At 45.8% G+C, this 27,659-nt stretch overlaps 1 protein-coding gene and 2 non-coding genes across 3 annotated transcripts in view; 1 reads left to right on the forward strand and 2 right to left on the reverse strand.

Annotated features, from left to right (window-relative positions):
* Positions 1–4,283: 4,283 nt before the first annotated feature.
* On the reverse strand, positions 4,284–4,447 carry LOC132590315 (U1 spliceosomal RNA). Its single transcript, XR_009556664.1, has one exon. It is a non-coding gene; the product is annotated as a U1 spliceosomal RNA (small nuclear RNA).
* A 9,478-nt stretch (positions 4,448–13,925) lies between these two features.
* LOC132590321 (U1 spliceosomal RNA) lies at positions 13,926–14,089 on the reverse strand. Its single transcript, XR_009556670.1, has one exon. It is a non-coding gene; the product is annotated as a U1 spliceosomal RNA (small nuclear RNA).
* An 11,312-nt stretch (positions 14,090–25,401) lies between these two features.
* Positions 25,402–27,659, forward strand: part of SEC23A (SEC23 homolog A, COPII coat complex component) — a 31,538-nt gene continuing 29,280 nt past the window's right edge. The window contains exons 1-2 of the mRNA XM_060261473.1: positions 25,402–25,651; positions 26,566–26,623. Coding sequence (XP_060117456.1) covers positions 25,431–25,651; positions 26,566–26,623 — 279 coding nt within the window. The 5' untranslated portion in view covers positions 25,402–25,430. The remainder of the gene's footprint in view (positions 25,652–26,565; positions 26,624–27,659) is intronic.

The following is a 27,659-nucleotide window of genomic DNA, read 5'->3' on the forward strand; positions in this document are numbered from 1 at the left end:
GGTGACACAGGGTGTGTATGTGAGCTTTCCACTATGAAGGAATGAAGTCCAGCCTGGCAGGAAGATGACTATGAGTGGTGTTAGCGATACACAGTGGATTCCATGTTCAGCGCTTCATCACCGGTCGCCTGGATAGCTCCTTGGCGGCGCAGCTTCTTCCGTTCCATGGCGGACCCACGCAGTGACGGGAAACGTCTGTGCGCGTTAGCAAGCACTCTGTACCGATTCAGAATGCCTGCAACCTTGGGGCTGTTTGTACACATAAGTCCCTTTAGGTTCCTGGATGGCTTTGCCCACACTCTCTGGTCAGACGTGTGCGAGCTCACTTCTCCAGGTGCCCTGGCAACCATACTGGTGACTATGATGTTCGGGGAAAAGGGGGCTTTTCCTCACATCACTGTTATTAAAAGGGGAGCTTGGAGGGCAGCTGAGAGGGAATAATAATAATAAGTTCCTAAGTAAACAAAGCTCCCACTTAATAGCCTTCCAGAGTCAAAGACGATAAAGACGCCAACCAATTATCCAATTAAGCAAGGGAGGTTTGCATTCCTCTAAAACTCTGCTTCCATTTGAGAAAGTTAAGATGAGAAAGGTAAAATCCTCAGAGTTAAAAAATAAAGTTAAAAGTGGCTTGTCATAGACTTATCGTTGCAGAGCCGTAGAGCCGCACGTCTGCCTCCCACGCTTCGGCAGCCGGAAGTCCACATCAGATCGAAATCTCAAATCTACATGAGCAGAGTGCTAAAGAGAACCCGGTGATGTCTGTGGAATTGAAATGGGAGAGCGACTCGTTGGGAAACGAACAAAAGAAAATTAAAATGGAATCCTATGGCGTAGTTAAAAAAGAAGACTGGAAATGGAGATTGACTGAAGTTATGTCGAGAGGAACAGCTGTGGAATTTTTCCCACTTTCTTCGAGAGGGATGACTACATTAAGAAGTAAGAAGGTGCATTTTAACCAGAAAATCATGATGCGGAAATCTTTTAGAAAGAAGAACTTCCTGAACTAGATCTCTCTCTGTGGCTAGTTGGATATGGACTTTGCAAGAAAATCTGATATGTGATATTAGAAGGTTAAGTGAGATTTTTCTTACTTTTTTTGGGCTATAATAAGTTGTCTTGTCTAGAATAATATGGACATAAAAGCTAAAGGACTAAAAAGTTTTTGAAAAGAATTTTATGTAAAAGTAGTTAACTTAGATAAACTTTTAAGAAGGCAGACAGCATAATTATTTGGTAAATTGGTAAACTTGTCTTTAACAGATAATGACATTAGCTTTTTATGTTTGCTATCGATATGGGTAATCCTACAAGTTAGTCTATAATTGTTAAGAAGGTAGACATCATAACTATTTTGTAAATTAGTAGATCTCCTTCTAATATATTTATTTGAAGAAATTGTCTATAATAAGATAGATAAATTATTGTGTTCTATTTTTAGTCTGTTAAGGATAAAGATCAGTCTCAGACTGTATTAAAGAAAGAGAAGGTGCATTTTAATTATAAATCAGGAGACAGATTTCTTTTTAGCAAGAAGGACCTCTTGAAATGTCTCTATCTTTGTGGGTAGTTGGGTATGGAACTCGCAATAAGAACAGGTATGTGACTTTTATTTATGGGTTATATTGTTTTTTCTAGACCAATAGGGATATAACAGTTGGATTAATTGTTAAAAAGGCAGACAGCACAGTTATTTTGTAATCTGGCAGATTTGCTTTTAATACGCCTCCATGGAGAAACTGTTTATATTGAGATAGACATTATACTATGTTGTATTTTTTTAGCTTCTGAAGGATAAAGATATGAATTTTATGTGTTTATGTTGAGGATATTGTTAAACTAACAAACTAGTCTGTGTTTTCAACATGGTTAAGCTAAATCAGCTAGTTCCTTGTTGAGATTGCTCTGACTTTTTTATACTTATTTGTGTTGAAGAAGAGTCATTTAGACTTGTATTGCAAGTAATAGCTCAGTAAAATGTTTTATAATGAAAGATAGAGATGGTAAAATATATGAACTCTATACTTGCAGGTAGAACGAATTGGGTATTTTATTTGGAGGTAGAATTATAACTGATATATTTGTACTTTTTTCTTTTTCTGCTTTTCCCATCCTGTATATGCCCTTCCCCCCTTTTATGTATCTATGCTTATGCTTCTTCTTTTTGTAGTTAAAATCAATAAAAATTATAATATTCAAAAGGATGAGGTACCAGTCACAAGCACTCTATGGGTACAATCTGCAGCCAGTTACATATCCATCTAACAGTAACAGGATCCAACCATATTTTACCAACTTGTCAACAAGGATAGTATGTAGAATCTTATCAAAAGCCTTACTGAAATCAAGATAAACTACGTCTGCAGCATTCCCCTGATCCAACAAGGTATTAACTTTCTCAAAAAAGGAGATAAAAGCTGGCTACAGACGGGCAGCAGGTGAGTGCCCCTCAAAAGTGTGTCTACATGTACACATCTGTCTGCCATCCCTGACTCACCAGGAGCCACTTCTTTAAAAAGCTTTAAAAACATGTTTGTGTTTTAAATAAAAACAGAATAGCTTTAATTGTGTTTTTCTCTGTTTTTTTATAAAGTTTATCTTCTCTCTCTAGTATCTCACATTACATTTTATGACACACATGGCCTGGCCCCACAAAATCCCTTTGTGTCAGCTCTGGCCCTCCTAACAAATGAGTTTGACACCCAAGAGCTAAGAGTTTTGTTCCTGTTTGGTCCTTGCGTCTTCATTATGCTGCATGCTAATCTGCTGCCCACCCCTGACCTATATGTATGGACTGGTAACTTCCATTTCATTGCAGAGGAGAGCAAAAAGGGTGCAAGCAGAGCGAGGAGGATGATCAGGGGCCCTTTGAGGAAAGGCTGAGGGCCTTGAGAATGTTCAATCTGGAGAAGAAGAGGTTGAGGAGGAACATGATTCTTGTCTTGAAGTAGTTGAAGGGCTGTCACAGAGGCGGTAATAATGGGTGGAAAGCTACTGGCTGGATATTAGGAAAAACTTTGTTACAGTAAAAGTTGTTCCACAGTGAAATCAGCTACCTCAGGAGGTGGTGAGCTCCCCATCACTGGCAGTCTTTAAGCAGCAGCTGGACAAACACTTGTCAGGGATGCTCTAAGTTGATCCTGTACTGAGCAAGGGTTTGGACTTAATAGCCCCTAAAACACAGAGGGGGGGAAGGGGAGAGAGGGACAAAAATTGCCCCATTCTTTGGCTGGTATAGCTTCTCATCTGCAAATGACAGGCACTTTGAATAATAAGCAACTTGTGTATCATTTGGCAAATTAAACTGTGAAATCTGTGCATTGATCGGTAAGTGAAGCTTTGGGCTGAAGAAGGCACAGATTCAGAAACCAGTTCCCTTACTTTGGCTTTCAATCCACATTGTAGATATTATTTATGTCGACAGAAGAAACTGAACTCTTGTGAAATAATGTAATGATTGTTGATACTCTACATTTAGAGGACTTATGTAGTTATAGACATTAAAGAGACTGTATATCAATGTAAGATAGAAATCTTTTATTAGATATTATGTATAGTTATATTAAAAGTGTTCGGAAGATTGTACTGATATAGTAATATTAATTGGTGCCACACAGTTTACCATTGCTTATTTGTACTTTCAAACTGGGGTTCTTAATATCAAGACAATTTTTTGTAGGAAAAGCCCAGCAGGAACTCATTTGCATATTAGGCCACAGATCCTGACATCACCATAGTTTTACACAGAGCTTTTTTGTAACAAAAGCCCAGCAGGAACTCATTTGCATATTAGGCCATACCCCTGACACCAACCAGCCGGAACTGTGTTCCAGTGCGCATCTGTTAAAAAAAAAAAAAGCCCTTTTAATATCCTTTCTGTGAATTAGGCAGCTGACCTGAAGGAGGACAGGAAGGGTTGCATCAGTGCTTAGTTGTTGTGGCCCCTTCCTATGCACCCAAGGAAAAGCTGTTAAGACAGTTTGGGGTCAGTCAGAAAATTTTCTCCAGTCCAGATAGGCAAAGGGATCATGCCCATCTTCTGGGCATGGAGCAGGGGTCACTGGGGATGTATGTGTGTGGTGGTGGTGGGGAGGTATTTGTGAATTTCCTGCATTGTGCAGGGGGGTTCGACTAGATGACCCTGGAGTTCCCGTCAAAATCTATGATTCTAAGGCAGCAGAGTCACAGATGCCTTTTCCCGGTTGGAACAGAAAAACAAGGCTTTTACAGGCCCAAAGCAAAAAAGAAGAGCAGAAAGAGTCTGTTTTTCACACCAGAAAAGTCAGGGGAAAGCGCGAACGCAGTCCCCCACTACCACAAATTATGCAGTCGAGTTTCCCGCATTTGGGGAAATCGCAGGGGTCAGCACACCCGAAGTGCAATGGATGAGCCTCACCCTGGGAAAACCTCCTTCATGATCAAGGTGTCTCCCCTGCCAGGTAAGTATGCTTTCCTTCGCCCGCACACCGACAGCCAACGCCTCCCACTGCTTTACAGGGCACAGCGACCCACCGGCCGACGCTTCTTCCGCACCGGCCCTACCTCAGCTTCGCGGGACGCACAACGGCACCAAAGAGCCGGCGACCTGGGGGCGTCCCGACCCCAAGCTGGGCCACGTTCCCCGCAACCGGTCTCGATCCCCACAATGCCCTGCGGCAGCTCATCTGCATACAGCCGGAAGGCGGAGCTGCGGCTCCTCCTCCTCGCGTCTCTGCGCCGCCGCCTGGTGGGAGCCGAGCGGGAGCGGGCTGGCGAGGAGTTGCGGAAACGAAGCCCGCCTCGTTGGGCGGGGCAGCACGGTTGCCCGGGCAGCCGATAGCGGCTCTGCCGAGGAGGCCGCTGTTGCGGGGTTGAGGTTTCTTGCCTCTTCCTCCTCCGGCCCCAGCATGGGCGTGGGAGAGAGAGAGGACAGGGAGGAAGAAGGCCCGCCGGCCGGCTCTGCTTTTTGCTGCTGGCAGCCCCGCTGTATCGTTTGGGGAACCCCCTCCTCCTGCTACGCGGTGAAGTGGGCGGGGTGGCCCCTGGCTCAGAGGGGTAGAGCGGGCGAGGGAAACTGGGAGGCGCGAGCGAGTCATCGGCAGCCATCGCCGTCTGCGAGCAGCAGGGGCTAAATTCGCCGAGGCGGGCGGTGTAGGGCTCAGGTCCCCTTCCTTGGAGACGAGGTCAGGGGGAGGGGCTTCGTTTGGCCTGCGGTCTGGCTTTGTGCGCCTCATTGGACCAGGCGCTCCGGAGATAGGACAGCTGACCCAGCTGGGCGCTTTCGCGTTTACCGCTCTCGCCCAGTCCCGTTTTCCCTATAATTTCTTAGTTTAGATACAGTTGTTATATGTATGGTTTCTGCTACGCTGCAACCCGCTGTGATAAAGCCATAAAATTCTCTTACATGCTAAATGTTAGAAGTATATTGGTTAAAAGCAAAAACCAAAGTCTCTCGTTCCAATGTGAATGCGTTTTATAACTAGTCCCATGGCATTTTTGTCCCACAAGGAGGGGTTGTAGTAAAACAGATGACAGGATGGTCCATAGGATATAATGGGAGAGAAGAGTGTCCATTGACTTGCATGGGCTTCTTTGAATATACTGAAGCACAGAAACAGCTGCAACAAAAACCTGGAATGGATAATCTTCTCATTATATCTTATGCCGCATCCAGGCTCTGCTATTGTTTCCTATGGAAAATCATCTGCCAACCTCCAGGACTGGATTGACAGTGCTTTGCCAACCTCCAAGGCTGGATTGACAGAGAAAAACGTACCTTGTCAACCTCCTGGACTGGACTGACGGGGAAAGGTACTTTGCCAACCTCCAAGACTGGATTGATGGGAAAATGAACTTTGCCAACCTCCGGGACTGGATTGATAGGGGAAAATGCACTTTGCCAACCTCCGGAACTGGACTGACAGGGGAAAAGGTCCTCTGCCAACCTCCAGGACTGGATTGACAGGGGAATAGGTAGTCTGCCAACCTCCAGGACTGGATTGACAGGGGAAAAGGTACTCTGCCAGCCTCCAGGGCTGGATTGACAGGGAAAACAGCACCTTGCCAACCTCCAGGATTGGATTGACAGGGGAAAAGGTACTCTGCCAGCCTCCAGGACTGGATTGACAGGAAAAGGTACCTAGCCAACCTCCAGGACGGGATTGACAGGCGAAAAGGTCTTCTGTCAGCCTCCAGGGCTGGATTGACAGGGAAAACAGCACCTTGCCAACCTCCAGGATTGGATTGACAGGGGAAAAGGTACTCTGCCAGCCTCCAGGACTAGATTGACAGGAAAAGGTACATAGCCAACCTCCAGGACGGGATTGACAGGCGAAAAGGTCTTCTGTCAGCCTCCAGGACTGGATTGACAGGGGAAAAGGTACTCTGCCAGCCTCCAGGGCTGGATTGACGGGGGAAAAGGTACTCTGCCAGCCTCCAGGGCTGGATTGACAGGGGAAAAGGTACTCTGCCAACCTCCAGGACTGGATTGACAGGGGAATAGGTAGTCTGCCAACCTCCAGGACTGGATTGACAGGGGAAAAGGTACTCTGCCAGCCTCCAGGGCTGGATTGACAGGGAAAACAGCACCTTGCCAACCTCCAGGATTGGATTGACAGGCAAAAAGGCCCTCTGCCAGCCTCCAGGGCTGGATTGACGAGGAAAAGGTACTCTGCCAGCCTCCAGGACTGGATTGACAGGAAAAGGTACCTAGCCAACCTCCAGGACGGGATTGACAGGCGAAAAGGTCTTCTGTCAGCCTCCAGGACTGGATTGACAGGGAAAAAGGTACTCTGCGAGCCTCCAGGGCTGGATTGACAGGGGGAAAGGTACTCTGCCAGCCTCCAGAGCTGGATGGACAGGGGAAAAGGTACTCTGCCAACCTGCAGGACTAGATTGACAGGGGAAAAGGTACTCTGCCAGCCTCCAGAGCTGGATTGACAGGGGGAAAGGTACTCTGCCAACCTGCAGGACTAGATTGACAGGGGAAAAGGTACTCTGCCAGCCTCCAGAGCTGGATGGACAGGGGAAAAGATACTCTGCCAACCTGCAGGACTGGATTGACAGGCGAAAAGGTATTCTGCCAGCCTCCAGGGCTGGATTGACAGGGGAATAGGTACTCTGCCAACCTGCAGGAATGGATTCAGAGCCGAAAAGGTATTCTGCCAGCCTCCAGGGCTGGATTGACAGGGGAAAAGATACTCTTCCAGCCTCCAGGGCTGGATTGACAGGGGAATAGGTACTCTGCCAACCTGCAGGAATGGATTCGGAGCCGAAAAGGTATTCTGCCAGCCTCCAGGGCTGGATTGACAGGGGAAAAGATACTCTTCCAGCCTCCAGGGCTGGATTGACAGAGGAAAATGTACTTTGCCAACCTACGGGACTGGATTGACAGGGGAAAAGATCGTCTGCCAGCCTCCAGGACTGGATTGACAGGGGAAAATGCACTTTCCCAACCTCCAGGCCTGGATTGATGGGGAAAGGGTACTCTGCGAACTTCCAGGGCTGGATCGACAGGGGAAAAGGTAATCTGCCATCCTCCAGGAATGAATTGACAGGGGAAAAGGTAGACTGCCAGCCTCCAGGCCTGGATTGACGGGAGAAGGTACTCTGCCAAACTGCAGGAATGGATTGACAGGAGAAAAGGTACTCTGCCAGCCTTCAGGACTGGATTGGCAGGGGAAAAGGTACTCTGCCAACCTCCAGGACTGGATTGACAGGCGAAAAGGTACTCTGCCAACCTCCAGGACTGAATTGTCAGGGGAAAAGGTTCTCTGCCAGCCTCCAGGACTGGATTGACAGTGCAAAAAGTACTTTGCCAACCTCCAGGACTGGATTGACAGGCGAAAAGGTACTCTGCCAGTGTCCAGGAATGAATTGACAGGGGAGAAGTTTCCTTGCTAATCTCCAGGACTGAATTGACAGGGGAAAAGTTACTTTGCCAACCTCCAGGACTGGATTGACAGGGGAAAAGGTACTCTGCCAGTCTCCAGGGCTGTATTGACAGGGGATAAGGTTCCTTGCCAAGCACCAGGGGTGTATTGACAGGGGAAAAGGTACTCTGCCAACCTCCAGGACTGGATTGGCAGGGGAAATGGTAGACTGCCAGCCTCCAGAACTTGATTGACACGCAAAAATGTAATTTGGCAACTTCCAGGACTGGATTTAATGGCAAAACTGTACTTTGCCAACCTCCAGGACTGGATTGACAAGGGGGAATGTACCTTTCCAACCCCCAGGACTGGATTGACAGAGGAAAATGTAGTCTTGCCAGCCTCAAGGACTTGACTGATAGGCAGACATCTACTTTGCCAACTTTCAGGACTGGATTGACAGGCAAAAATGTAGTTTGCCAATCTCCAGGACTGGATTGGCAAGGGAAAAATGTACCTTCCCAAACTCCAGGACTGGATTGACAGGCGAAAAGGCCCTCTGCCAGCCTCCAGGACTGGATTGACAAGGGAAACGGTACCTTGCCAACCTCCAGGACTGGACTGACAGTGTAAAATGTCCTTTGCCAACCTCCAGGACTGGATTGACAGGTGAAAAGTCCCTCTGCCAACCTCCAGGACTGGATTGACAGGGGAAAAGGTAGTCTGCCAACCTCCAGGACTGGATTGACAGGGGAAAAGGTAATCTGCCATCCTCCAGGAATGAATTGACAGGGGCAAAGGTAGTCTACCAACCTCTAGGACTGGATTGATGGGAAAGGGGAGGCTGACATTCTCTAGGGCAACATTGTCAGGGGAAAGGGGATATTGACAGCCTTTAGGACTAGATTGGCGGGATAAGGGAGATTGACAGCCTCTTGCACTAGATTGTCAGGGGGAAAGGGAGACTGACAGCCTCTACGACTAGATTGATGGGGGGAAGGGGAGGTTGGCAGCCTCTAGGGCCAGGATTGACAGCCTCTAGGGCCAGATTGACAGGGGGAAAGGGAGATTGGCAGCCTCTGTCTAGGGCCAGATTGCCAGGGGAAAGAGAGACTGACAGCCTCTTGGACCAGATTTTCAAGGGAAAGGGGAGATGAACAGGCTGTAGGGCCAGATTGATGGGGAAAGGGAGATTGACAGCCTTTTGCACTTATTGACAGCCTGTAGCACTAATTATAGCATTGGAAAAAGTCCATAAAAGGCAACTAGAATGATTAAAGGTTTGGAACACTTTCTCTATGAAGAAAGGTTAAAATGCTTGGGGCTCTTTAGTTTGGAGAAACGTTGACTGCGGGGTGACATGATCGTTTACAAGATTATGCATGGGATGGAGAAAGTAGAGAAAGAAGTACTTTTCTCCCTTTCTCACAATACAAGAATTTATGGGCATTCAATGAAATTGCTGAGCAGTCGGGTTAGAACGGATAAAAGGAAGTACTTCTTCACCCAAAGGGTGATTAACATGTGGAATTCACTGCCACAGGAGATGGTGGCGGCTACAAGCATAGCCAGCTTCAAGAGGGGATTGGATAAAAATATGGAGCAGAGGTCCATCAGCGGCTATTAGCTACAGCATTTTATTGGAACTGTCTGGGGCAGTGATGCTCTGTGTTTTTAATGCTTGGGGGGTGCAAAGTGGAAGGGCTTCTAGCCCCACTTGTGGACCTCCTGATGGCATCTGGTTTTTTGACCACTGTGTGACACAGAGTGTTGGACTGGATGGGCCATTGGCCTGATCCAACATGGCTTCTCTTATGTTCTAGATTGACAGGCAAAAGAGTTTGACAGCCTCTAGGTCTAGATTGACAGTGGAAAGGGCAGATTAACAGCCTCTAGGGCCAGATTTTCAGGGGAAGGGGGAGATCAACAGCCTCCAGGGTCAGGTTGACAGGGGGAAAGGGAAATTGACAGCCTCTAGGACTAGATTGTCAGGGGGAAAGGGAGATTGACAGCCTCTAGGGCCAGATTGTCAGGGCGAAAGGGAGATTGACAGCCTTTAGCACTAGATTGTCAGGGGAAAAGGGCAGATTGACAGCCTCTAGGACTACACTGTCAGGAGAGATGTTAGATTTCCAGTTTCTGAGAGTGGATTGCCAGTGGAAAAGGGAGATTGCCTCGAGGTGATCTGGCACCCAGTACCTGGTTATCATGGAAACCAAAGTCCTTTTTGGGGAGACACCTGGATCCAGTCCTGGAGGTTGGCAGATGATTGTCCATAGGAAACAATAGCAGAGCCTGGATGGGAGCCTGGATATAATAGGAGAGATTATCCATTCCAGGTTTTTGTTGCAGCTGTTTCTGTGCTTCAGTGTATTTCAATGAAGCCCATGAAAGTCAATGGACAATCTTCTCTCCCATTATATCCTATGGACCATCCAGGCTCTGTTATTGTTTCCTATGGACCATCTTGTCATTCGTTTTAGTACATCCCCACAATGAGATACGTTCTTTTGGGCAGCACCTTTGTTTGGAAAGGTGGCTAACAAAGTTTAAAATCATTGAAGACTTTCAGATGGGCTGACTTTTATTTATGCAAAAGTACAACCACAGAAAAATAGTGTGCCCCCCCCCCCCCGCTTCAGGTAACATGGGACATACCTGTGTAGAATTTCACCAGCAGAAAGTTGTGCAGGAAAAGCCAGTTCAAGGAGCTTGCTGGAGAAAAGCAAACAAACAATAAAAACAAAAAGAATCAGGGTGCTACCATTTCCCCTGAGGCTAGATTTGGCCACTGGGTACACATCAGATTAACCTTCCCTTCCCACCCTCTGCATTGGAAGCTATGGTCTGCAGATGCCAGGGCTGTGGCTCTTCTTCCCCGTGTTTTTCTTCTCTCAGGAGCCCTTTCCAGTCCTGAAATATTTATTGGCAAAAGGGCTGCTGGTCACTCCCCTCTGCATTTCATCAGCAGCAATGCTTAACTGGAGAGCCAGTTTGGTGTAGTGGTTAAGTGTGCGGACTCTATCTGGGAAAACTGGGTTTGATTCCCCACTCCTCCACTTGCACCTGCTGGAATGGCCTTGGGTTAGCCATAGCTCTGGCAGAGGTTATGACGGACTCAGGCCCTTAGCCTGAGTAGCTGAGAAACAGGCTTGCAGCGATTGGCTGGAACGTTGCCCAAGCAATGGAAAAGTATCCTTTGGAGGTTTGCTCAGCAGAAAATCATCTCAGGATTTGTAGTCTGAGCCAGGGGGTCTTCGAGTGAAGTCTTCAGTATACCAGTCTGAAATGAAGACAGTGGGCTTAGGCCGGGCAGTTGTAAAACCAACTGGATGAGGGGCTGAGAGCGGCCAGAGTGGCGGAGCTCCTTGTGGCAGACAGAGCTGAGTGGACTCTGTCTGGAAAAGGGAGTTTTCAGACAGTTTGAAACTCTCTGAGGGAGATTTTGCCAGTGCACCAGGCAATCTCCACGTACAAACTAGATCACACAATTACATACTGAGGGGAGAGCTGGATTCTGGTGGTCAGCAGAGGTACTCAGACCAGAGGACTAGCTGTGGTGCTGAGACGCATCGGTATTGAGGGGTGCGAGTCCTGGAAGATAGCTAGTGGGAAAGGGTCTGTGAGGGAGAATACTGACACCAGTCAGGAGTTCTCTATGTGCATGTGGAAGAGTGATTGAAGTTTGTTATTTATATGATTTGGCACTGCCTAAGTTAGGGTAAAACATCTGAAGAAACAGCATTCTGAGTGCCCAGAAGGCACAGGCAGCTTGTGTGAAGTAGAGTCTAGTGGGACTCTGAAACCTGCCTGGTTTATTGTTTATTTTAAGGATCTTCTGCCAAAGTCTTGTTATGTTTTTATCTCAGCCTGAAAAAGTCTCTACTCTCTGTAATTATTTTATTCTGCCAACAAGCTGCCAACTGATTTGCCCTTTTAATATTGAACAGTTATAATCAATATTATTTCATCCCCCTCCTTGCCTTTTGTTACCTGATAAATATTTTGTGGTTGTTAACGTTAAAATTGTCTGGTGCCAATTATTACTAGTTCTGACAGGATTTCTGAGTCTGAAGGAAGGTGACTGGGGAGAAATTTAAAGTGGTCACCTCCCAAGTAAAGCCTCTGACTGGGTTCCTCACAGTTGTCCTTGAAAGGGCAGCTGCTGTGAGAGCCCTCTCAGCCCCACCCAGCTCACAGGGTGTCTGTTGTGGGGGAGGAAGATAAAGGAGATTGTGACAGCTCTGAGATTCGGAGTGGAGGCTGGGATATAAATCCAATGTCGTCATCTTGAATGACGTGGAAAGGGAGTATTGTGGTTGTTAGACAGTCCTGGGAATAACCTTCCTGAGGTGGGGAAGAAAAGTGGTAAAGATCTGCGACTGTCAGAATCTTTTAGCAACAGGATGCTGAATCCAACCCACTATGTGTGTGTGTAGAATTCTTTAAAAAATAACTAGAATTTAAGGTCAACTAAACAACAACCCCTTTTAAACGTACTCACAGCACTTCAGATGTTGCATCCAAAATGGAAAGAACTTGAACAATATGGACTCATGTGGCAACGAAGTGCCTTACAGCCTCGATGCACTAACTGTTCCAAAGGCAATGCCAATGAAAGAGGCACCTGATACTGGAGAACTGTGGCATGTAAAGTTCTGTGTCTCCAGAAGAAATGGACCAGGCATTTGGGTCTGCCAGGGAAGTTCCCTGGAGGTTTGTCCCAGAGGAGAAATACAGAGAGTCTCATTCCTTGCTTGGCCCAAGAAGTCTGTCAGAGATCTCTGTGTCTGTTGTTGGGAGACACAGCCATCCAGCTTCATAGGACGAGTCTCGCACTCTTCAAAAAAGTAATCTTCTCTGGAAGGTTGTTCAAAGCCTCAGTTTAGGGCATGTAATTGAGAGAAAAGGCAAGTGACTTGGGGACTGTCATCAGGCAGCCCTCGCTCTCCATTCCGGCTGGCGGCTTGGAAGCCACTCAACCCCCTTATTGCACCACCTCCCAGACCGGTTCCTCTTAAACCAAGAGGTAAATCCAGGGGTGGCCAAACTTGCTTTACTAAGAGCCACACAGAATAAATGGCAGATGTTTGAGAGCCTCAAGACATGAACCTGATGTTTGAGAGCCTCAAGACATGAACCTGATGTTTGAGAGCCACAAGGATTACAAGATAATGCATGGGATGGAGAAAGTAGAGAAAGAAGTACTTTTCTCCCTTTCTCACAATACAAGCACTCGTGGGCATTCAATGAAATTGCTGAGCAGACAGGTTAAAACGGATAAAAGGAAGTACTTCTTCACCCAAAGGGTGATTAACATGTGGAATTCACTGCCACAGGAGGTGGTGGCGGCCACAAGTATAGCCACCTTCAAGAAGGGTTTAGATAAAAATATGGAGCACAGGTCCATCAGTGGCTATTAGCCACAGTGTATGTGTGTATATAAAATTTTTTGCCACTGTGTGACACAGAGTGTTGGACTTGATGGGCCGTTGGCCTGATCCAACATGGCTTCTCTTATGTTCTTAAGGAAGGAAAACAGATGGGGAGAGAGAGGTTGAAAGAAAGCAACTTTAAATGCATTCTTCAAGGCTCCTGCTGCCTTGGCTTGGGGAAGTGATTTATAGAGATAAATGCCTTCTTCTGGCCAGTTGATGGGGCGGGGGAGTCACACAATCTGTGTAGAACAAAATAGGAGTCAATATCACCTTTAAGACCAACTTAGTTTTCTTCAGAACGTAAGCTTCTGAATAAGCACACTTCATCAGACGAGGAATCCAGCACAGTGAGTGACAAGAGCCACTTGTGATCATTTCTGGGTTAAACCCTGTCCCTCCCCCTCCCATGCTGTTAATCACCCCCCTCCCAGAAAATTATCCTGGCTACTGCGACTGTCAGGGAGACTTGACAGCTCCTTAACACAGAAACACAAAGATGTGACTTTTACCCGAGATGGAAGCTATTCAAATCGGCCAGTTCGAACGGGAAATGACAAAGCAACTGGCTTGAAAGCAAAGTAGAAGACAAGGAAAAAAGAACAGAACGAATGAATTCTGTTTTTCGCACCAGAAAAGTCAGGGGAAAGCGCGCACGCAGTCCCCCACTACCACAAATTATGCAGTCGAGTTTCCCGCATTTGGGGAAATCGCAGGGGTCAGCACACCCGGAGTGCAATGGATGAGCCTCACCCTGGGAAAACCTCCTTCGTGATCAAGGTGTCTCCCCTGCCAGGTAAGTATGCTTTCCTCAACCCGCGCCCCGACAGCCCCCGCCTCCCACTGCTATGCAAGGCACAGCGACCCACCGGCCGACGCTTCCTCCGCGCCCGCCGCGCCTCAGCTTCGCGGGACGCACAACAGCACCAAAGAGCCGGCGACCTGGGGCGATGCGAGCCCCTAAATCTCGGACGCTGGCGGTGCGCCCCCGCTCCCCCACAATGCCTTGCCGTAGCTGATCTGCATAGAACCGGCCCGTCTGGCTCCGCCTCCTCCCTCTAGGTTGGCGCGGGCGGGGCGCTGGGGATTTCTCTCTGGCCTCCAAGTGGAGCTGCAGAGAGCAGGGTCGCGAGGGTATAGGAGTCCTAGGCTGCGACAGTGGTTACATTTACGACTGTCGAGTTTTTCGTTTTCAGCCTAGGCAAGCTGACAGTACTGTAAACGTTTGTTTGTAGTATAGACAATTAACCCGTAGCGATTATCTTAATCTACATTTGTATTAATTTTTTAAAAAAGTTTAGTTGCACGTTTGTATTCACTAAACATAAAATAATTTCCTAACATGCTTGTGGAATACGTTTTTGTGTTGCTTGTTTTAGGGACTGATTGTTTCTTTGCTGCAGCTACTGGCATAATATGTTGGAGAGATACAAATAAGAAAACAGCTAGAGGACATTTTGCCAGGACATGCTAAAGCTAGGAACAACACCTGCCCATAGACTATACACGCCTGCCAATAGAGAAAGCACACCTTCCGCTAGGGGATAATGGAGACCACACTTGCCCATAGGGAATAATGCAGACCACACTTGCCCTTAGAAAATATGGGAAATCAGGCTTCTCCTAAGGACACCGCTTGCTCATAGACTACACACCCTTGCCAATAGAGAAAGCAAACCTGCCCATAGGGAATAATGGAGACCACGCTTGCCCATAGGGAACAAGGGAAATTAGGTTTGTCGAAAGGACAGTGCTTGCTCATAGACTACACCCACCTGTTGTGTGCATTCAAATATTTCTTTAATATTGTGAACCCTTTTGATTATGCTGAAACTCTTTTGAGCACTACAGTAGCTATTAGACAAATGTATGAATGATTTTATTGTTATTATTGTAAGATCTGAAGTTTATTGTACTGTAACTGAAAACTTAGAAATAAAAAGTTCATCAGTGGTAGCATGCCATGAGGGGAAAAGCTGCACAGGCTAATGGTAGTCAGCGAGGCAGGTTTCACCCTGATGTGTCACAAAAAAGGATGGTTATAACTGTTGCTTTTGAGAAATGTGATGAATATGTGTATGTTCATCTGACAAGTGTTAAAAAAAGGAGGCAGCACTGAAAAAAGCTAGAGAAAAATCTCAAGCCATTGATCAAAGAAGAACTGACTTGATTCAAATGTGTTTACCCAGTGAACTTGGGGGGGGGGGGGGATGGTAAGAAGCAGGGCCTTTTTTCTGTAAAAAGAGGTGCTGGATCTCTCAAGAGGGAAATGAAGGAGAAACACATGGGTGCCCCCATGAACTTTTAAACATTTGTTAAGATATAATTTTGTTTCCACAGAGGTTCCGGTACTCCATTCCACCACATTCCCCCAGAAAAGAAAGCCCTGGTAACTACTTTTTCAAATGGAACTGATGCAGATTGTCTCTGATCTGCATTCATGTCACTGTGTGTGACATATTAATAAAAGGCGGAACTTCCCATTAGATAAACAGCTTGGAAATGCTGTGAGATCGTGAGGAACTAAACATGCGTTACTGTTTCAGCTATTGCAGCTCCATGAGAAAAAAAATGCTGTCTGTTGAACCTCTCACAGCCAGGTAGCTGTTAAGGGCTTCTGAAACCTGAGAAGCATTATGTGGCTGTGTGTGTCAGTGTCTTTTCAGCATTGGCTCCCAAACTAGCAAACTTCCTTCTCAGGGAAATTTTCTTGAGCCCTTCCACGATGGCCTTGAGATGGTAAATAAAAACAAAAAAGTTGCCATCTCAAGGCCATCATGGAAGGGCTCAAGAAAACTTCCCTAAGAAGATTGATTTGTGATTTTGGGTAAGGGTGGGATCAAGACATGCTATGTCAACTTTAAGACACCTGTTAGCATTATCCCGCCCCCCCTGTAATTGAGTAATTATTTTTAGTTAGAGGACATAATTGGAGACTGTGTTGGAACTAGAGCTGTCAAGTCTGTGTTGTAAAATACCTGGAGACTTTGAGGGTGGATCTTGGAGAGGGCACGATTTGGGGAGGAGAGGGGCCCCACCCTTCAAAGCAGCCATTTTCTCCAGGGGAGCTGATCTCTGCCGGCTGGAGATCAGTTGTAAAAGCAAGAAATTTCCAGGCCCCACCTGGAGGCTCACAACCATAGTTGGGACTGACCTCCTCTGACCTACAGGCCTTGTTCCACCCTGCCCTCCAACAGGTGGAGAGGCTTTTCTCTCTTTCCACCACCTGACCTTTGTATGGAATTGCCTGCCGGGAGGGTCAGGACTCCCAGCTTCCCATCCAAGTTCTGAGGCCTTGCCTCTGTGTCTCCCACTGCCAATGGCTGGTCACCACGGCGACAGTTTACTGCCTTGTGCTCCTGTGGAGGAATATCCACTTGTCAACTGCCTGCCTTCTCTCGGCTCTCCTTTTAAAATAGCGTGTCCAACACAGTGGAGATCTACATGGTACAGAGAACCACTATCAGCTTTTAAAGTTATAAAGTATTTATTAAAAAGAAAATGTTCACAAGCATACTTTTAGCACAGCACCAGACTGTGCAAGAGATACAAAAGAAATGGGTAAAATCCAATCCCTCTGTCCCTCTCTCTATGCATGTCCTATTATATGTCAAAATATAGGACAGACACTTTCGTTTAAGAAGTCACAGATCTCTACAGAGCAACCTTGAAGCTCCCTTTAGCTGTCCAGGCCAACCACATGGTTAATGGCTGCCTCAGTTGCAGGGAGTTTTTATCATCTTCTTTCTTTCCCCCTCCCACTGACCTAGTCAGACCTGGTCAAGGATGCTTTTCCCGATGTCTCTAGAAATTTCCTTCCTGGAGATTATTCCTAGAGCCTTTCTAGTCTGAAGTCCTCCAAACCTCTGTTCCCTGCTTTGAGAAAGGGGAGAGTGTGATCCAGCCATTATCTTTCCTGCTAGATCTATTAGCATTTGTATGAAGGTTGGCTGAGGTATGTCTGAAAAGCAATTGAACTGACTTTGCCCCTTTTTATCTATTCTCTGCCGGGGGGGGGGGGACTTTTAAAACTCAGAGTGAAGGTTTTGCTGATTTCAGACCTAAGGAAAAATGTGTTTCTTCACAGAGGCCCTAAACTTTGTTTGGGCATAAATCCATCTTTGTCTCAGCTGCATTTGCCACTAGGTTTTTATTATCCTTGGGCATCAATTTTAGAACATGCAAAAGGAATCACCCCAAGGGTGACTGCCTGTGAAATTTTCTGATCAATGTGGTGATAGCCAGAAGTTTAACTGATTTCAAAAATGGATTAGGCAACTTGATGGAGGAGAGGTCTATCAATGGTTACTTAGCCATATGACTCAATGGAACCTCTGTGTTCAGAATAGCTTCTGAATACCACTACTAGAGGCCACCGAAGGATGAGGTCTCCATCTATGCCTGTTTCACATCTTTTGGTTGCAATCTGGTAATTGTGTGAAACAGAATGCTGGATTATATAGTTCACTGGTCTGAACCAGCACCGCAGCCCCCATGTTTGGTTTTCTTTTTAATATGTGAAGCATGTGTACTACTCCCATTCTGCAGCCACTCCATTGGCTTCTGATTAGTCACTGAGTTCAATTCAAGGTACTGACCATCACATATGAAACCATTCACTGCCTTGGGCCATCCTACCTGCTGGACCCCCTCTTCTTCTATGCCACAGCCATCACAACAGCTTTGCTCATCTGAATAGGGCCTTCTACTGAGGTGCCACCCTGAAAATGGGCAAGATCAGGGGTGGCCAAACTTGCTTAACTTAAGAGCTGTATAATATAAATGTCGGTGTTTGAGAGTTGCAACACATCAGGGGGTGAACGGCAGATGTTTGAGAGCTGCAAGGAAGGCAGGAAAGAAAGGAAGGAAGCAAAATAGGGGAGGGAGGGAGAGATGGGAAAAAAGCAACTTTAAATGCTTTCTCCATGCTGGCTGATGGGGCAGTGGGAGCTTTGAGAGCCACACAATATGTGTGAAAGAGCCACATGTGGCTCCAGAGCCAGTTTGACCACCCCTGGGCAAAATCAACACCTTTATGGCAGCCCAAACCTTATGGAATGGCATGCCCGAGGAAGTTAGGAAGGCTCCCACGCTTCTGTCATTTCACAAACTATGTGCAACCATGGGTGTGTTTAAAACAACATCCATTTATTAGGACACCTGGACAGGAACCATTGCTTTTGGGACCAGGGAGCCTACAAAGGATAAACAGAACTCAGCAGGAAATTCTACCTCAGGAGACCAAACCAACTCACACAAATTTCGGGGGAGTGTTCCATAGTTGTAGCAAACGTTATAAATACACCATACCTCTGGAGCAGGGTTTATTATATTCAGGGTCTTTTTTGTAGAAAAAGCCCAGCAGGAACTCATTTTCATATTAGGCCACGCCCCCTGATATCACCATTGTTTAGCATAGGGCTTTTTGTAGAAAAAGCCCAGAACCTCATTTGCACATTAGACCACACCCCCTGATAACAAGGCAGCCGGAACTGGGTTCCTGCACGTTCCTGCTCAAAAAAGCCCTAATTATATTCATGTGTGGATGTGATTGACTCTCTCTCGCGGCGGGGGCGGGGAGAGAGAGTATATTACTCTGGGAAAACAAAATTTATCAACTTTTAAAAGCGGTCTCAAACGTCGAGACGGCAGCAGACTCGGTACTTTGCGTCTCCGTGGCCTACAGGCCACCGCCCACCTTCAGCCGCAAAGCCCTGCTGCTCAAGGAAGGCTGCTCGCCCCTCTCCCGAAGGGAAAAGGAGCTCCGTTGCGCCCCCGCCCCCTTCGGGGCTCCTGCCTCGCCTCGCTCTCTGCCCTTTGACGTGGCAACCGGCTTTCCCCATCGGCCATGTTGATTGCGTCGCCGCCGCTCGGGCTGCTGGGTTCAGTGCGAAGCCGGGGACGCTGGCTGCGAGGTTGAGGCTGTTCTCGCGGAGGCAGGTAGGTTGCAACGAAAGGGGGAGGGAAAGAAGGGGCAGCAGTTCCGTTCAAGAAGCCCCTCGGCGAAGCGGCAGGGGCCGGTGACTACTGTGGCTCCGTGTTGTGGCTCAGCGGGTGCAGGAGCTGGGACGGAGAGACCCTCCCAGTAGTCCCTGTACTCGCCTCGCTGAGGGGCGTGAATGGGGCGCATAATTTGGCTTGTGTTGGTCAAGGGACTGAGACTTTAAATCCCCCACCCCGCCTTTCCCTTCGTGCTATGGGATGAGGGAACAGACCCCGTGCGTCAGAGGGTTGAATTTCGGGCTCCTCTCTTCGAACTAAGCACCCTTGCCTTTCCACTCGCTCTTCTTCTGTCTTCCCTCCCCGTCTAGTTTTAAGAAGATGAACCTAATGTCACCCACACAGTCTGTGTGACTAAGGAGGGCAATACTGGACCTCCAGTTTTTCCTTCTGCGTTTGAGGGTGTGTATGTGGCTGGAAGGCTGCGGAGATAGCTGGCCGCCCTTGTTGGATTGGTGTGGGATTCTAACGCACAGTGACCAGACCATTTGGGGATATGGGTTGGGCGGGGGAGCCAGGCCTTAATTTGGCAGGCTTGTGAAAATGCTGCAGTTCTGCTCCTGTGTAGTATTTGACCACAGGTAACTGGGATTGCATCTTGCATAGTTATATTGAGGATACAATGAGCAGTACATCTTGCCTAAAATGTGTTGCAAATATAGCCCCCTTTATAAAGTTTTTTAAAAGGCAGAGGTAAGAAATGGAAAATTGTGAAATTATAGTGAAAATGTGCTCTTGTAAACTATTTTCTAAGTACAGTTTATTCTTACAATTTGTGGCAAATTCTATCAGTTTGGGGGTATGAGGAGAATGTACATGCTTTGTTCAAGCAACAGAATGGTAGTGTTGCAAGATTAACAAGCATTATGGCATAAGCTTTTATGGGCCTGGGCTGGTTATCAGATGCACATGGAATAACTCAATTTATTTAGAAATTTTTAAAGTACTAAAAATAGTTAGTAGAATCAGAATCTTATTTGGTTTGATTATATATATATATATATATATATATATATATATATATATATATATATATATATATATATATATATATATATAGCGCATTAGGGGCTGAAATATGTTGCCATCATATGTAACCTCTATTCCACTAGGTTTGTTAGAAAAACAAGCTATCTCTGAGGGGTAGATTTGTAGGCATGTGTTTTGTTATCTAACAGGTGTGTTGAAATGGAATTAGTGACAGGAAGTTTGTAGTAAGAGGGAACAAACTGGTGTTCATGAATTGATTGGGGAGAGGAATAAAATATTTGTAATTCCCCCCCTCCCCCCCAGAAGCACCAAGATTCTTCTTAGGATTCTATGAACTCTCAGTGGCTTGAGCAGACCGATTTTATTCATCTCCCTTAACACCCCCACCTCCCAGACTCTAAACTGCTGTCAGCTTTCCATGCTTCTTGGAGCATGCTCAGTAGCCATTAAGCCTCCTAAGAAAAGCATTATTTTCCTTATGGTTAAATTATAAAGTCATATTTTTGTGTACCTAATACACCTCCAAAATATGTAAAAATCCTGTATCTGGTTTTGCTGCTTTTGTGTTTTGTCATCTACTTTACTATTAGATATGGTATGATAAAATAATTCTTTTTAGTGGAAGAGCAGAAGGTGTGTTGGTGAAACAGTTCACTTTTGAAAGTGATTTGGTATAGAGGAAACCATATTGTATGTCTCATTAAATGAACATGATTGGAATGTTCACAGAAAGTTTAGCCAGGTTTGACTTGTCTTATTATCATTATGGCATATTTGTGGAGTTATCATATGTTGTTAGGTTTACATTGATTTAAATAGTAAACACATACCTTGTATTTCATGTGTGTGTAGGATCTGCACTCTCTTAAGGATGGCAGGATCAGAAATTCTGTTGAGACTCAGTTACCCATTAATAAAATAGGTGTGACAGGTGCTGACATTACAGCATATCAAAATCCATCAGGTTTTGGTAACATTAAACTGTAATCCAGATTCAGAATGCACAAAATAGAAATAAATCGACACATTTGCCAAAGTTCTGTAAACCTAAACATGTATTTGGTAAGTCATTAAAACACAAACCACATCGTCTTCCTGATCTGTTTTCCGATCAACAGGACTCATAGATGGGTTGTGACTTGGTCAATAGTAGGCCATGCTAGTGCCACCTCTACTGTGCTCTTTTTCCTATTTCTCCTGAAATATGTGGAATAAAAAATAAAATGTGTGAGAGAGGCTTGTAAAACAAAATTAATCTGGGTTTTATGTTTTGGATTGGGGTTAAAGTTGAGTCCCAGATATAGAAAGGTTGAAGACAACTGTTCTAATAACGTATTGTATGTACTTTGATCCTTGTAGGGTTTATAAGCAGGAAATAATAAAGCTACTTTAAAAAGTGAAAGTGTTTCTCATTAATAGGTTTATGTCATGGAAGATTAATGCCTTGGGTATTACACTGTCTTACATGGACTGAAGTTCAGGAAGACATCCAGTTTTGTGTAGTACATGAATATTCACTTTTGTTTGCTTTTTGCCAGGGCAGTGTTCAACTATCAATTCATAGTCAGACCACTTGTATTTCTTTAGCATAATGCTACGTATTACATGCCAATATCTGTGTTAGAAGCTTTGACTTAATTTTTTTTAAAAAGCCATTTCAGAAGGATCGCTGAGAGAAAGGTTTTGAAGGTATTATTTATTTAAAACATTTCATTGCTGCCTTTCTATCCAAATTGGTTCTCCAAGGCAGAGAACTTCAAACACTAAGATATTTCAATGCTTATAACTTTTAAAATAATTCGATAAAAACATATAAAGTTACATAATACCAGGGAAGAGGCCAATAACAGTTATTGGGGATGTGCCAAGCAGAAGAAAAAAGTCTTTACCTGCTGGCAGAAGACAACAAATCTCCCTGGGGATGGAGTTCCAAAGTATTGGTACTGAGAAAGCACTTTCTCAGATTGGTACATATCTAGCATTAGATGGCAGAGGCACCTGAAGAAGGACCTCTGAAGATGACTGGAGGGTAGGTTCCTAAGGTTTGCTGGCCCAAATCATACAGAGCTTTAAAGCACCTTGAACCGGACCCAGAAACAAATTGGGACTGACCTTGGGCCAGTCACAGTTCTCTGAACTTTTTCCCAGCCTCACCTACCTCCCAATGTACTTGTTGTAGGAGAGGAAGGGAAGGCGATTGTAAGCCACCTTGAGACTCCTTGAGGTAGAGAAAAGCAGAGTATAAAAACAATTCTTATTATTCAACAGGAGGCTTGAGTCCAGAAGCACACACAGGCTATGAACCTGGTTCTTTAGGGGAATGAAGTTCCATCCAGAACAGGAGATAACTTGTTTCCAGGGCCAGATCCTCTCCCTACCCATATCACTTCTGTTTTTTCAGGATTAAGTTTATTAGTCTTTATCTATCTGTCCTTCCATCTATCAACCCAGATTTACAGATGACTTCTCCCTGCAACTTCACATAGACGTTGAAAAGCATGGGCACAATATGGAAACTTGTACCCTGGAGGCCAAGGGGCAGAGCAGTAGTCCTTCAGTGCTACACTTTGAAGCCTACCTTTAAGGTAGGAATAGAGCTATTGCAGAACAGCGCCTCTCATGCCTTACCCCGAAAGGTAATCCTGAAGGATACTGTGATCAATGATATTAAAAGCCACTAAGAGGTCTAGGAGATTTAACAGAGTCATACTCCCCCCCGCAGCCATCTCTTGGCACATCTGACCAAGGCCATTTCAGCCTCATAACCAGGCTCATAAGATTGGAATGGATCCAAACAATCCACTTTATTCAAGAATTCCTGAAGTTGGCTAGCCACAGCTCCTGGCCCGTAGCCAGAAAAGTTTTGGTGGGGGGGCCCAGGGGATAAAAATTTTGGTGGAGGGACTGCGGGGCTTGGCTGCTGTTTCCCTCCAGCGGCCAGCCTGGCCCCAGCAGCAGGAGCCACCAAACAGAGAAGGGGCTTCCCTTTCTCCCCCCCCCCAACCCCCCCCCCCCCGTTAAGCTGAAGGGACTTGGGGTTCTCTTTTTTTCAGAAAGTGGATGTTTGCACTGAACTAACCACCAGAAGAATTTCAGGAGTGGGAGAGAACAATGAAGCCAGATGCCCAAGACTGGGATTGGAGTGGAGGGGGTTGTTCAGTTCCCACCTAGGCTGGGTGGGCAGATCGGGCGCTCTTTTTCTCTTTTTTGCTGTTGCTCTCTTGTGCTCTCTTTAGTGCTCTCTTGCTTTGTTTTTTTTGCTCTCTCTCGCACGGTCGCTCTCATGCTTTCTTGCTGTTGCTCTCTCGTGCTCTCTCGCTGTTGAATAGTGGGTTCGATACATGAAGAGGCTTGGTTGCAGTGGTCAAGCTCTTTATTCGTGATTATAGCATGGTAATGATTAAGCTAAGGCTACTGTACTGGGCCAATGGGGCCAACTATATACACACACCAAAATTCCCACGCTAGAACGTCATTGGGTCATTTGAACCAGCAGGAGTCTGATGATTGGTCTCAGGAAGCAGAGATTTGGATCCTGCTCCCCGTTGTTCCCTTGTCCCCAAGCTCAGTCCTAAAGGCTCCAATGAGCCAGGCAGGAACTAGCAATCCTCATGAAACACACAGTCACACATTCACAACATCCCCCCCCCCCTCTCTCTCTCTCTCTCTCTCTCTCTCGTGCTCTCCTTCCCTCCCTTTTCCTTGGGTCCTGTTGCTGGCTGCATGAATTAGAACATATTGGAGGCCCTCCAATGGAGGGGCCCTACAGAGGGAAGGGGGGGTGTTAAATAGAGTGGCCTGACCTCCCCCCTCCAAAGCTATGGACCTGCACAGCTCATTCAGTCATCTTGCTCAAGAATGGTACATTTTGAGACTGGTTGGTTGTTATTCAACTCTCTTGGTTCCATATTAGAGAGCCAGTGTTAAAGCTGCAGTACTGCAGTCCTAAGCTCTGCTCACGACCTGAGTTTGATTCCTGCCGGAAGCTGGGTTTTCAGGTAGCTGGCTCAAGGTTGACTCAGCCTTCCATTCTTCCAAGGTCGGTAAAATGAGTACCTAGCTTGCTGGGGGAAAAGTGTAGATGACTGGGGAAGGCAATGGCAAACCACCCCGTAAAAGGTCTGCTGTGAAAACGTGAAAGCAATGTCACCCCAGAGTTGGAAACAACTGGTGCTTGCACGGGGGACCTTTCCTTTCCTTTCTTTGGTGTAGTGGTTAAGTGCGTGAACTCTTATCTGGGAGAACCAGGTTTGATTCCCCACTCCTCCACTTGCAGCTACTGGAATGGCCTTGGATCAGCCATAGCTTTCGTAGGAGTTGTCCTTGAAAGGGCAGCTGCTGTAAGAGTTCTCTCAGCCCCACCTACCTCACAGGGTGTCATGGAGGGGGAAGGTAAAGGAGATTGTGACTGCTTTGAGACTCTGAGATTCAGAGTATAGGGCGGGATATAATTCTAACGTTGTCATCATCATCATCTAGGGGGAGGTATTTGTGAGTTTCCTGCATTGTGCTGGGAGTTGGACTAGATGACCCTGGAGGTCCCTCCCAACTGTGATTCTATGATCTCATCTTTCTCCCCCCTGCTCTTAGGGAGGGATTGAGTTGTGCCTGGACTCAAAGCAGCCAGTGTATTTCTTTAATTATTGGTGGTACCTGCAACCTTACTGCTGTGACTTAAACTAACTGAAGCTTTCATACACTTCACAGTCTAACCTGGATGTGAACATATCTTAGTAAACTATGGTCAAATGATGTTTTTAAGAAAAGGCTTCAGCTACACCTCCATTGAAGCTGGCTGAAGGTGGTTTGCGTCATAGGATTCCTGAAGGAATCTAGTCACACCTCAGTGTTGTGAAAGTCCTGCATTTTTATCTTGCCTTGCTTGTATGGAATGTTTTGAAGTATTACCATCTCTTGTGCTTAGCATCTTGAAATGTAGTATCAGTATCTCCACTGCCCAAACTGAATAGAAGCTGTTGTTTTTCCCCTTGTTGTGTTCATATAATTGTAATTTTATGTGAGTTGCTTTTGAATAGGTAGTTATCTCAGTGGTGCAAATGTCCCCTAGGCTATTCGATAAAACAAGGTTCGAGGTTCACATTTATTCAATAAAGTGTCTGTTGTCTGTTTCTGTTTCAGGCGTAAGAGTGTAGTAATGACAACCTTCCTGGAATTCATCCAGCAGAATGAAGATAGGGATGGCGTTAGGTTCAGCTGGAATGTATGGCCTTCCAGTCGTCTTGAAGCCACAAGAATGGTGGTTCCAGTGGCCTCCCTGTTTACACCTCTGAAAGAGCGACTTGACTTGCCTCCTATTCAGTATGAGCCCGTCCTGTGCAGTAGAACTACCTGCCGTGCTGTTCTCAATCCATTATGGTAACCCAATAACTAAGTTTAAATTTTTGTTAAATAGCATGGTTGTAATTCTGGAAAAGATTGACTAACAATGCTTTGAAAGTATTGGTTTTATAAATACTAGTAGCTTTAAAATTTATTCTAAAATTATATTGGGTTGTCTGCTCTATGACTTTCAACATCAAAATTTCACAATATTTTGTCATATGTGATAGTTATTTTACACATAACAAGACATAATCTGATTTTCTCAGAACCTAAGGCAATACTGTTTATTTAAAAGTAACAATTATTTGTCTATCAATTTCAATAATAATAATAATTTAATCAATAGGCTGTACTTCTAAAGACTATTTTTTTAAAAGCTCAATTTTGGCCAGGATTTGAAAGAGGGGAGTTTGATGTTCCATAAATGGACTGGAGATTTTCAGCCACTATTTTTTTTAAATGCTCAATTTTGGCCAGGATTTGAAAGAGGTGAGTTTGATGTTCCATAAATGGACTGGAGATTTTCAGCCACTATTTTTTTTAAAAGCTCAATTTTGGCCAGGATTTGAAAGAGGTGAGTTTGGTGTTCCATAAATGGACTGGAGATTTTCAGCCACTACTTTTGCATTTCAGCCTCTTATGCCAATAAAAATCAATTACTGAAGGGGGGGAACCCTCTGCAGGGGGATTTAGGGCAGAATGAGTCCAACAGATTGAAAGAGAAAATAAGCAACACTTCCAGTGCTTTATATGTGTATAACAAAACAGTTGTGTCCAGCACATAGAAGTTTTTGAGTAGAAAGATACTTTAGAAGTTAGTGATAAGCTATCAGGGTGTATACATTATAGCTATAAAAATATAATTTCGTGAGTTTGCTTCAGTATGAAATGCACAGCATTCTTGCATCTGACTTGCATGTATAATGCACTAATCTTTATTTTTGTAGCCAAGTGGATTACCGAGCAAAACTATGGGCTTGCAATTTTTGTTATCAGAGAAATCAGGTAAGAAAAACTTTAATATAGATTTTCTTCCAAGCTTGCATATGCTTAGGATTTAGGTATGAAAAGAAGTAATGTTGCTGGAGGTTGCGGGGGGGGGGGGGGAAGATTAGTATAAATCAGGGTTTTCCAAACTTCCCCCCCCTGTGGCCCGGTTATTTTTACAGTTCTCCTTCATGGCCCACTAAAATTTGGGGGTGGAGACAGGAACTGATGCACAAACATGCTTAAAACTCTTGCAATTTTTTGTTTAGGAAAGATAGGAGAATAGTGGGATTTTGCAATGCAGTTTTAAAAATAAAACAAAGAAAAAGCATCACACAGCAGAAAACTAAAAATATAAACTGCTCTCAACCTGGGAAAACATGAAATGGCAGGAAGGAAGGAAGGAGTGAGGGGGAAAGAATGACAGAGAGAGAGAGCCAGAAAGAAAGAAAGAAAGAAAGAAAGAAAGAAAGAAAGAAAGAAAGAGAGGAGGGGAGTGGAAAATAAAGCAAATAAGGTTGCCTTCCGGAGTTTGCCTCCCCCTTCCCCCAGTGTTGCGCCCAGTTTGCCCCCCTGCCTCCTCCTCCCTCCCTTCCCCACCCCAGGTCAATTACAATGTCTGGAAAGGAGCTGCTCAGAGCTGTGTAAAGGCCCCCCATTACCTGATTGTTGGGGAAAACTGAGCTCACTCAGCCCTGGCAGGCAAGTGGTAGCAGGAACCAGCCCCGTCCCAAAAGGGTGCCGCCGCTCCAGTGTGTAGAGCCAAGCCCCATTGCCGGCCCCTCCCCCCAGTATCAGAGGGATGCCATGAGGAATCTCGGGCCGCTTCAGCAGGGCCGTGCTGATTCCAAGTGATTTGAATTGTGCACTGAAGGAAGTGAGGGAGGGGGGAAACTCCTTCTCCTCTAGCCTGCTCTTCAAAGAACCTTGAATGAGGTCAGGCCCTGTTGAAGCAGGTAGTGCCTCTGAGCCTCCTCTGATCATGTGGGTGTGGGGGGGGGCAGAGTGCGGCGCTAGGCAAAGGAAGGGAGGGGACAGGCCCTGGCGGCGAGCC

The sequence above is a fragment of the Heteronotia binoei genome, chromosome 21, assembly GCF_032191835.1.
Source record: "Heteronotia binoei isolate CCM8104 ecotype False Entrance Well chromosome 21, APGP_CSIRO_Hbin_v1, whole genome shotgun sequence".
Classification (NCBI taxonomy): Eukaryota; Metazoa; Chordata; class Lepidosauria; order Squamata; family Gekkonidae; genus Heteronotia; species Heteronotia binoei.